Source organism: Helicoverpa zea, chromosome 13 (genome assembly GCF_022581195.2).
Source record: "Helicoverpa zea isolate HzStark_Cry1AcR chromosome 13, ilHelZeax1.1, whole genome shotgun sequence".
In the NCBI taxonomy this organism is placed as follows: Eukaryota; Metazoa; Arthropoda; class Insecta; order Lepidoptera; family Noctuidae; genus Helicoverpa; species Helicoverpa zea.
In genome coordinates, this window is record NC_061464.1 from 467,211 (window position 1) to 479,265 (window position 12,055).

General features: G+C 40.0%; 1 protein-coding gene and 1 non-coding gene across 5 annotated transcripts in view; both read left to right on the forward strand.

The window, feature by feature from the left end:
• LOC124635872 (neurobeachin) overlaps positions 1 to 12,055 on the forward strand; it is a 369,067-nt gene that overhangs the window by 159,213 nt on the left and 197,799 nt on the right. For all 4 annotated transcript variants that reach the window (XM_047171824.1, XM_047171825.1, XM_047171826.1 and 1 more), the window contains exons 4-5: positions 10,427 to 10,527; positions 11,822 to 11,917. In XM_047171824.1, the coding sequence (XP_047027780.1) occupies positions 10,427 to 10,527; positions 11,822 to 11,917 (197 nt within the window). The remainder of the gene's footprint in view (positions 1 to 10,426; positions 10,528 to 11,821; positions 11,918 to 12,055) is intronic.
• Trnaa-agc lies at positions 850 to 922 on the forward strand. Its single transcript has one exon. It is a non-coding gene; the product is annotated as a tRNA-Ala (tRNA).

The window sequence follows — 12,055 nt, forward strand, 5'->3', positions numbered from 1 at the left end:
CATTGTTATTTTTTAGTTCTTCTGACATGATTCTTGGAATTCAACATAAGTGGTTGTTTACATTCAATATATGCCGAGAGGACTCCCCAAAAGAGTTAAGAAACATTCTCTGGGCTACCAGGCTATCATAAAGATTGGGTGATGTTGGATAAAACATGCCAGCTGTAAGATTGCGTACCGCTAGTTTTGTGAAGCTAAAGATGAAGGGCGTAACGGTATCTCAGACGTGACCCTTCTTACTCCGGAAAGCTTACAATACAAAGAAAATAATACATTCTCTAAAGCAATAATATACTCATTGTTTTAAAAATGGGATTGTATTTTTTGAAACCATGCTGAGTTCGGTTTTGTTACACAGAACAAACTCCTCGTCTCACTTTATTACGCCTTTTTCAATACATATGTATTTGTATCGCCAGTGTATGAAAAAAGTCGATACATATTTTACCTTTCACCTTTGTAATTTAGGAAGCTGATTCCCAAAGGAACTATTTATCTTTGAAAAGCGTTTACAATCCCTATCGTAAGTCGTAAACAACCTCAAATACATGCTCTGCGCCTTGATAAAATAGTGGATGACTTAATTTTGCGAAAAATGCTGGAATTTAAGAAATACCCAAATAAATCTGGATTTCAATTTAATAAAATAACGAAAAAAGTAGATAAACTAAAAACACTAAGCATTGGTAGGTTTCTTGGATTAGCACGGAGTGAAAGTAACGTGCGTGCGCGCCGTAACTCAATGCGTGTGACGAAATGTCACGTGCTAAACTAGTTTATATCGCTTGAGGCACTGTTTATTTACGTAATCTGCAATATAAGACATTCAATTTGTAATGTCTTGTATCAGGGGGCGTAGCTCAGATGGTAGAGCGCTCGCTTAGCATGCGAGAGGTACCGGGATCGATACCCGGCGCCTCCAATAATTTTTTAATGATTAATATTTGTTTTAGAAGATATACGCCGATACTACATACGAAATCACTTTGCTATTTATTGCCCGCCATTTGTGTGTACCACCATTTTTTGTCACGAAGCTACCTCCTCTCCACTTATGTCGTCCTGGTACAATGTGGTGACATCTATATCCTATGCGCTACGTTAATTGTACCGACACTTTTTTTCATGTCGCCTTTATTCTTATTTCTCATTTTAACTTGTAATCTTGTCATGAAACACAAACAGGATAGTTATGTTATCGCTTAGATCCAGTAATAGCTTCCTTCTTTAGTAGTATACTAGGCGGTGAGATAATAGTGCTGTCAGTGCAAACTTTATAACTCGCCTGGAAAATAAATAAATTGTCCTACTATTTTCTGTACCGGGGGTTTTATAATAAATATCGTCAACAATAAGACAAAAAAGTAAAGATGCTTTCAGCTGCAGTTATTGTTAGCGTAAACAAAAGAACCTTTTTAATTAATTAGTCCCAAAGTTCCAATAGAAAAATATTGATAAATAATAATCCTCACCTACCTGGCATGGCTTTAAATTTAATATCATGAATCGCAAAATATTCAAATTAAATTGGCAAAGGGGAAATATTGAATGTAGTACAAAAGGTCTATTATAATCAGTATTTGCAAAGCGCGGACCGACGTCGGCCAACAAATTAATAGGTGCATTTTGACGTTGATTGTAAAGCTGGTCGGTTCAAACAAGCGCGTGCTGAGAGCGTTTCAGCGGTTTGTTTTACAGCAACTAGTCCGCCTCACTCGACGCTAACTTGAGCCATTGCTTTGCTAGCCTGTGCTTTGTTTTAACAGCCTTGTACATCGATAGTTTGAATCTCGATGAATTGTGGTTTACGCGCGTATATGGTATAACGTATGTATTCCTAGAAACAATTACTTACCAAAGTTGAAAAGATAATTATGTCAAATATTTACTGTTTTTCACTCTGTATGATATGGATTATATAACAGAGCTTTCATTTGATACGTGAATTTTACTAAAATATTTAATTCCCGGAGGTATAATAAACAGCGCATACAAGTATAACCCGTTAAGTAACAAAATAAACAGACCGAACGTCATAAACATAACACAAATATGACTTTTCACCGGGAATTGGTGCGAAAAATCTACATTAATATTTTGGAAGCATAATCGCGAGAAGCATTTTAATATCCCGAGGATGGCATTAACCGGGGCAGTAGCGTAGCGAGCGCCGGGACGCCGGGAGCGCGAATCCCGGACTGTACCGGAATTACGCCGGGATTAGCCACCGACGCGCCGCCCGGGATTAACCCGAGAACAATGCGCCGGCCATTACGTGACAGATGGACTTTCCGCATTGTTGTTTTGTTAGGTGATTTTTTAAAAAAGCTCATGTGACTCACCTGAATGATGAAAGCGGAATTCAGCGCGGACGTGATTGATACGAGCCGGGTCGCACCACATTCTGCTACACATTCACGACGATAGCTCAATTATACGACTTTGCGGATCCTACTCGTGAAAATGTATTTTCTTTTGTAGTATCATCAGACACAAACTATTTTATACTCAAGAGAATATTTATTGTATTGCTTGCATAAGTACGTTTCTTTGGTAAAAATATTAATATTTTTAACGTTATAAACGGTGTTCTGTGTATATTTGATATATGCAATCATAGTGACATCACTACGTAACTAGCAGTAAAGCGTCTCGTAAAGTAAACCGAAATATTTTTAAACGGAATAATTTACATGATTGCCAGCAGCCACCGTTTGAGAGGCCAGATGCATCGTAATGTACGAGCTATGCACAGTAACAATTTATTTATTATGCTTATAAAAGGTTTAAAGTCAACTTTTTGCCTTCAATTTGTAAAATGAGATTAATAAATCTGCCGTAGCAAGGGTACACTTCAATTTAATACAAAATAGAAACACCATTTTACATTGGAAGTTAGAGAGAGCACTTTCACAAAGTAATCCGAATTATTCAAATATTGATTCGAGCAGTCGCGAACAATTGCGTAACTACGAAGATATTTCGGCGAGTTATTTATTTATTAAACAGGCGAGCAATTGAAACTTAAGTGTGCGCTCAGGGGCTGTGGTTTCGCCAATTTCCTGCAAATTAATATTCAATACTTTGCCGTGTGGTCCCGGCGATAGGCCATCGCCTCCCGTGGGGGCTGTAAGAGGATTCCGCAATATGATTACCATTATAGTTCGGCCATTCAGAGAATGCGTTCCTGACACGTCGCGATTGAACTGACGACGTAACTTTGCAATGGCGTTGCAGTTACGATAAAAATATTTTTGCTGGTTGTTTACCGTTTTAACAATTGAGGAGCATTAAAACAACATTATTATATCAATAATCAATGAATGTTATTACGTCGTCAGTTCAATCGCGACGTGTCAGGAACGCATTCTCTGAATGGCAGTTATGCAGACGTTGTTTCAATTGTGTGCCAAGTGCATTGTTCTTAATCATAAATAGTAATGAATAAGCATTGAAGATATGCATTCGCTATCTAGTTCAGAAAACAATAACGACTCAATTTTTGTAACCCATTAAAAACACACAGATAAGCAAACTAATGCCTCGTTATTGGAAATGTAAAACAATGATGTGAGAATGGAAAAGCTTATCACGCCATGTCGTATGTATTTGTAAAAGTTAGGAGCGCGGCACATAGATATTTTTTACAAAAAAGTCCTTTTCGCTGTTCTAATAAAGTTTATTTTATTTAGTATAAATAACGCAGTTACCGAAGCGCAGTTCGCTCAAACACGAGCACGAACACGAAACACTGCTAAGCGCGGCCCTGTCTGTTGTTTGTCAGCTAATAAGTAATTGCCATAGTTGTCCCGGAGCTTCAGAATAAAATACATATTTTTATTTATAATACATTATCTTGCTTGATAAATTTAGTCCCTGGTTTTAACTAAATGTAAGTTATCAATTATGGTCAAAAGCAACTTTGGTTAGTTGGGTCGTGCATGGATTTTTGAAATGAAACGCAAAAAGTGTGTGTTGACACTCGCTGGTTAGCCATATGGGACAGTAATCACGCTCATGAATTAGGAAATCACGGCAATTCTGCAGGAACATAAACTCAAAATTGCTTGTTTGCCTTACATATGTTGTGTTGTATATGCTCTTTGATTGCTATGGTTTGTTTGAAAACTCAGTCTACAGTTGATTGGGCTCCGAGCGTAGGATGCAATTAGTCGAATTAAATTATTCCGTAGGTGTAAGCTCCATATCTGTGTATCTCAGGATTTCGAGTAACTGCAGTCCGTCTAGTGCAGACCTAATCTTAATTAGTAATACAAGCGATACATTATTCAGTCGTGTGAGCACACGTATGCATTGTTTCAGATGTCTACTCGGTATTTATAATCAGTATGAATTAATTCATAGAACATTTCAATATGTTGATGTGACTGGGTCTGCGTCTGCGGGTGACGTGTTATTAATAAATAATGACTAAATGTTCAATTCATTCATTTTCAAGTCACTTGCTATATACTTCCCTGCCGATTTCGGCTATGGTGACTGCTTTCAGTTATCATTGAGAGAAGAACTAGGATGATCAGCTCTTCAATGCGCCCTTTGATGGCTGCAGTACCCTATTTTATGTGTAAACGTGCGCGAGCATTGGCTGCACGTTAGGATACCGTCCACGTAGTTATAATGAATGGCTACTGGTGTTTTAGCCTTAAGAGCATCACGCTTCGCATCCAGTGCGGATTTCCTTTGCTCTTCGAAATCTTTGATCGCATTTTTAAGTAGGCCTCTCCATTCAGGGCGGCAAATGGCTTTTGTCTCCCAGTTGTGAGGATCAATGTTGCACCTTTTCATGTGTCTTTTCTGAACATCCTTGAAGCGTAAGAACTGGCCACCTTGTTTCCGTCTGCCGTTCTGGAGTTCAGAAAAGAAGATGCGCTTGGCCACCCTATCATCATCCATGCGTAAAACATGACCGCACCATCTGAGCTGTCGCCGCATCAGGTACGCTTCTATGCCGCAGACATTCGCGCGTCGTAGCACTTCGGTATTTCTAATCCGATCCGACCATTTGATTTTCAGAATGTCTCTTATGCACTTTAGATGAAATCGGTCCAGCGCCCGTATATGTTTCCGGTAGAGGACCCATGTTTCAGCCGAGTATTAAAGATTTGGGAGGACTATGGCCTTGTAAACGGAGATTTTTGTCGAAAGCTTCAAATCATGTGTGTGTAAGACATTGGCTCGTAATTTACCGAAAGCAGCTGATGCAGCGCCAATGCGATGGTTTATTTCGGTATCAAGGTCACACTTGGATGTAATTGTGCTGCCCAGATATTTGAAGGTATTCACTTGCTTCAGCTCAGTATCGCCAATGTTTACCTTGACAGGTTCTGTAGCTCCTTGAGAGTCGCTTGCCATTACCTCAGTTTTCTTAACACTGATTTTTAGACCGAAACGACAACAGACTCCCTGAAGGTTAGTCATCAGGTTCTGGAGCTCTTGTGCAGAGTTGGTAACAAAACACAGATCATCAGCGTACATGATCTCCGTTATAAGAGCATGAGATACTTTAGTATATGCTTTTAATCTGGCCAGGTTGAAAAGTCCCCCATCAGTCCTGAAACGTATTTTGATTCCAGCAGAAGTTTGTTTGAGCGCTTTACTGACAACGACAGAAAAGTAGAGAGCAAACAGTGTTGGCGCAAGCACACAACCTTGTTTGACCTCACAGGTGACAGGAAAGAACTCTGACTGGTCACCATTATAGGTAACACAGCAGGTCATCTCGTCGTGCAGAAGGCGAATCATTCTCACAAACTTCTCAGGACAACCTAATTTTGCCAGTAAAGTCCAGAGGGCTTCCCTCGGCACGCAGTCAAAAGCTTTTTCTAAGTCCACGAAGCACATACACAAAGGTTGGCCTTGTTCAGGCCCGCCGTAAGCGGGCGTGCAAGGCGTGCACCGCACGCGGGCGGCACGTCCTAGGGGGCGGCAAATCGAGCGACCTATCACGTAATATTAAAAAAATACAATATCTTTTTACCAATTATTTGATTTCAATATTTCCGAACACAGCAATAGCGCTAAGAATATTACTTACACTGCCGGTTTCAGTTACATCTGTTGATCATTTTCAAAATTAAAAATTATTAAAAACGATTTAAGATCAACCATTAGCGTAGCGTGGGGGGAGAGAGCAGGGGGGGCAAATGCCCTGGGCGGCACTATTTAGGGGGCGGCAAAATTAACCCATAATTACGTAATAAAAATATTTTTACTAAAAATAGATGAGTAGATTAGTAATAAAATTTCAGAAAAAGCCGCCCTCGCTTTGGTCGTCCCCTATCAATTTTGACGGGTTCATCCTTTGCATCCCCAAAAAAAATCGCGCTCGCTGCGCTCGCGCCTCCATGTCAGATATCGCAATCAGTAGCGGTTTTAGGGTAGGGCGCAGTTGGGTGACGGCCTAGGGCGCCGGATATAAGGGGCGCCGCAGGCGCCCCCAACCAATCCTTGATCAGAATGTTACTCCTATTTTTGTTTTTTTCATCAAAGATTGCAACTTACAAGAACTGTATCCAAATGAATGGATAGCATCAGGGCCATCTTAACCTATGGTGCAGCGTGTGCGAATAACCCGGGCGCCGCGGGCTCAGGGGCGCCGAAGCGAATTTGTGTTTAATTCCGCGTTAAATTTGAGAAATTCTTGAAGAAACACTACTTTTATGTCCCAAAACTCAATAATTTTCGCGCTCGCTTCGCTTGCGGTTTCCTTACTTTACGCTTCAATTTTTTATCACATATAGCTACTTTTAATGTCCCAATACTCAAAAGAATTCGCGCTTCCTTCGCTCGCGGCTTCTTCACTTCACAGTCGCTTTTTATTATATATGTTTAGGACTTTTAGTGATCCAAAACTCAAACATTTTCGGGCTTGCTTCACTTTACAGTTGTTTTTATTTTTCAAGATTTTTTTAGTCTACCCTAGCAAAAAGGGAGCGTCGTTTTTAAGTTATTTTATTAATAAGAAAGTAACTTCTAGTTTCCATGGACTTTCTTATTTACGGTACTACTTTAAGTCCCAAAATTTTAATACATAGGCGCCATCATCAACAAAGAGTTATGTACGTTTGGGCAAAATTTTAAGTAATTTTTGTTTTGAGTTCTAAAATATAACAAAAAATTTCGCGCTCGCTTCGCTCGCGCAATCAGAAGACATGTTCCAGTGTTTTTGCATTCACCAACCAGCAATAACTTATGTACAATTGGGTTACATTTTACGTAATTTTTGCTTCGACTTGTTAACTATAAAAAAAATATTCAAAAAACAAAAACAAAAAAACAAAAATCTTTATTTCTTTTACAAAATTTTCTTCTTATAATTAGTTGCTGGAGTCTCCTTTTAGGCATGTAAATATGCCTGTGTCAGGAGGCTCCGCTCATCCTTAACAAACTAAAAGCATAGCAAGAGACATGAAAACATATGTTTTGTATTTTAATTATTTAGTGGGTAAGTATTTATTTATTTTAGCCTAAGGTATATATATAAGGAATTGAATTCGGTTACAGTATTAGATGTGTGTATGTGTGTGTGTGTGTGTGTATGTGTTTGTGTGTGTATATGTGTGTGTGTGTATGTGTGATGGTGTGTGCGTGTATGTGTGCGCGTGTGTGTGTTTGTGCGTGTGTGTCTCTGTAATCAATGCATGTTTATTCCACATATGACAGTAGTTTTTCTGTTTCCTCATAATTTAGGGTTTTTATCCACTTTATCAGTACTGATTTACACTCATGAGAAGTCTTCGAGAAAATTTGCAATATTTTATTAACTTTATTGTAAAGATAAGCTGATCGTTTTTTGTATTGGATACTAACAAAAGTAGTCTTTGTTTTAGGAACAGTTGTGACTTTGTTTTTCCTACGTTTAGTTTCTATGCAAGGATCATAGGTTAGTGTTTTATGTTTTTTTAGTATGGTGTATACAATATATAGTTTTCTTGATATAGACTCACAGTAGGGAAACGTCGTTTCTTGTAGTACATGACTTTTATAAGAGCTCTTTGAGCCCTTTCTACATCTAAAAACCGGGTTTTGAGAGCGCCTCCCCATATAGGAATACAATATAAGATTATGGACTGTATTACAGTATAAGATTATGGACTGTAAAGGTTTCGCGCTCGCTTCGCTCGCGCAATCGGTAACTACATACGTCTCTGTTTTTCATATGGGTTACACAATTGCAGTTGGAGGGCGCCGTAGAAATCTCGCCCTGGCCCTGGCGCTGGTAGAGTTAAAACCGGCACTGATCGCAATTTATCTTTGTTTAATTGTTGAGGCATTCGATTCCGAAAAATCATTTTTCGCGCACGTCCGTTAGGCCTCGGCCTCGAATTTTGCGGGCAGCGGGGCGGCAGCGGCGGCGGCGCGGGAGCGGCAGGATCTTACGCGTATAATTAAATGGACCGGCCCTCGAATACAGCGGCGCGGGAGCCGGCAACGAGCGGTGCACTTGGTGACCGCCCGCGCCGCCGCCGCTGGCACCCCGCTGCCCGCAAAATTTGAGGCCGAGGCCTTATAGCTTTTTGTTCACTTTGGCTTTTTATGATATATTTACTTCATGAAAACTCTAAGGAAAAAATCGCGCTCGCTTCGCTCGCGGCTTCATGTACATTTGCACTTCATTTCTGTGTATATCTTACTTTTTGACTTTGCTTTGTTTTATTTATGGTTTTTATTTATTTTGTGTCCTTAGACTAAAAAAATTTCGAGCTCGCTTCGCTCGCGCTTCCTTACATATGAAATATGTCTCATGCCTTGACTTTTTCAACGGGAAACCCACCAAAAACCATTAATAACATGTTTTACTGAAATTAAACATTGCTATAGATATTTAAGTTCGTTAGTTTAAGTTACCCATAATCTGTTCTAAGCACTTTGATATACATTATGTTGGTACCTACCCATTAATCACAATCTTTCAATACATAGGGTCCACTTGGGTAATGATTGCACTTGCAATTGATGCCCTAAGCAATTGCTTAGTCTGCTTATGGGCTAACCCAGGACTTCTTAGGTTACTCTAAGACTTAGAGATTTCAAGTAAATAAAAAGTTACGTGTAATATATGTTATGTACCTATTGCAATATTTATGTATCTAAAAGGAAGTGCGTTTTCTGCAATCAGAGCGGTGCATGTACATATTTTTTTCTGTTGGACAAGTAAAATGGATATGAATGGGCGGGGGGGTCCGAACCCCCTGGACCCCCCCGCCCTTATATATTTTTTGACAAAACCCAGTATAATATGTAGTCGTAGGGCGGCATAATCGGTTTTGCACGCGGGCGAACAAACAGCTAGCGGCGGGCCTGGCCTTGTTCTCGGCTTTTTTCCTGGAGTTGCCTGATGGAAAAGATGGCTTCGCCGGTGCTCCTGTTAGGTCGAAACTCAAACTGAGTTTCTGGCAATATGGCTTCGGAGACTGGTAAAAAAGCCGGTTAAGAAGAACTCTGGCAAATATCTTCCCAGGGACAGAGAGGAGCGATATACCCCGGTAGGAGTTGCAGTCGGAACGGTCTCCTTTGTTTTTATACAGTGTCTGTATACGGGATATTTTAAATTCAGGTGGTATTGTTTCCTCGTTCCAAATGCGATCAAAAATTTGCCAGATGTACGTATGAAGTTGCTCCCCTCCGTATTTCAGCAGTTCTCTGGCGATGTTGTCAACGCCAACTGCTTTTTTATTTTTCTGTTCAGCAAGCGACTCATTCGGCGGCAGAGGATGGATACGCCTTATATGCTCAAGATCTGCTGATCGATCTACATTGAGCAGGTGATTAAAGTGCTCTGCCCAACGATCAAGTATATCCTGCTTAGCAGTGAGCTTTTGGGAACCATCTAAGGATCTTAACGGAGTGCAGTTTTTTATGGAAACGCCAATCAACTTACGCATTTCTTCATAGAAAGCGCCTAGTTGGTGGGTATCTGCAAGCCACTGTATCTTTTTTGCCTTTTCAAGCCACCATCTATCTTTCATCTTCCTCGTTAATTTCCTTAAGGAATCACCACTACTTCGGACTTCTTGACTGGATTTATGATTTCCTTCATTACGCTTTATGAGTGCACGAAGTCACTTGCTATTGATATATTTAATGATCAATTTGTGCATTTTCACAAAAACTATCTCTTCTTGGCAATCGGGTAAAAATATTGAAGCAAAAAATTGCAGGCTGCGTTGGAGGCAGATATCACGATGGGGCACAATTTTATGTCGCTGCTGTCGAATAAATAGTTTTAGGAAAAGCTTCCCATTTTTTTCTGTTTAATTTAAATTGCGCTTAATTATAAATGTACTACTAAATAATCTACTGTAACGTGAAGGAACCAGTTCCATAACCAAAGTCCATGCATTATAAATGCTACTCTCAAGCTCATGTGTTCCTGGTACTCAGAGATGTGACGTCATTGTTGCAGATCTGCTCATCGAGATGTTGGGGGTACTGGCCAGCTATAGCGTCACCGTCAAAGAGCTCAAGCAGCTGTTCAGTGCCATGAAGGCCGTCAACGGGAAATGGGTAAGCTACTTACACATTTTGCTAGACGTGGCGAAGAAATATAGGTTTGAACATTTACCAAACTGTATAGTGTCATAAGTGCTGTGAAAATTCTTTTCGTAACACGTTACACATGGGCGTAACGTTATATTCCTTTGGGTCGAATACTAAGCGCCTGAGATATAAGTGATAGTCACCGGCTCGGCTCGAGTATGCTCGGGCGTCCACGCTTGAGAGACTACTTGAGACAACCGCTTGCTTCAACACTAAGGCAAGGAAACAACGGGTTTTATTGCTTCTCAAAGTTGCCTCTTCTAGGTAACAACTAAGTTACTTCAACTCCAACAGATAAGTGGGAAACTTTTAGTGAAACCTCTAATGAATTATCGCTAGGGTCACGGCTTCAACGGCAACAATCCGTGAATTTTATATAGAAAAAGAAACAAAAGAATGTCTGACACATCCTATTTATAGAAGTACATTTATATCTTGGTCCACAATTAAAAAAGTAATTTTCAAAGCCCCAGTCCTAACTGAAAGCGGTCCTGACGCAAATACCAGGCTACGGCCCCATATTAGATGGGTTTTGCGGGGGCGGGAAGAACGCGGCCAAATGAGGAAGGCTACGGCCAAACGTGCAATTAGCCGCACCGCCAATGCTTTTGAAATTTGCATCGTTTTACAGACAGTGCGGTGAAACGGTAATTAGCCGGCAGAAGCAGCACAGTTACTTTGTGTTTATGTTTGCCTCGGAATGGCAATCGCTTGTCCTTTTTAGCTCGCATTTAATCTATTCCTAAGTAGCTCCCTTAAGTTTTAGTTATAGCAAGTCATTAGCAACGAATAAGTTAAGATTGAAATATTTTTTGTATGGAAGATTGTCTGGCAGCTTTATAAAATTTTCTCCCTTTATTTCCGAGTTGGCAAGGCTTCTTTTATCGGGCGCCATTACGGCCAATATCGAGAGGGTTTATGTCGTAGTATTTTAAAACTTTTAAGTAGAAAGGGATTTTTCTTTGTTATCTGAGAAATTGTATAATAAGTAGATAGGTATAGCTTATATTCGGACCCATTCTCTGATAAGTGAACGTAATTAATTATCTTGTAGAAAGATGAGAAATGGCGTTTAATTATAATGCCGCTAAATGCGATTATTATGGGGGTTATCAAAGGGTAGTTACTTAATAGTCACAGAGCGCTACGAGATTGATACGAATCTAAGATTAAAGCTATTTTATTAATTAAGTTTGTTATAAATTGTATAAAAAGAAATGTTCCATTAGAGTGGAATGAATAATATGTATATTTGTTGCAGCCCCGGCACTCCGCTAAGCTGCTGAACGTGCTCCGGCAGATGCCGCACCGGAACGGGCCGGACGTGTTCTTCAGCTTCCCGGGACGGAAAGGATCGGTACGCTCACATTGTTATTTATAATAGAATCGCCTATCGCCCCGACTTATTGAAAGTGACCAGGAGCGCCGTCAATAAGGACGGCATAAAATCCAAGAGGTTTATACTGAACCGATTTCTACCTGTGGGATTACGGGA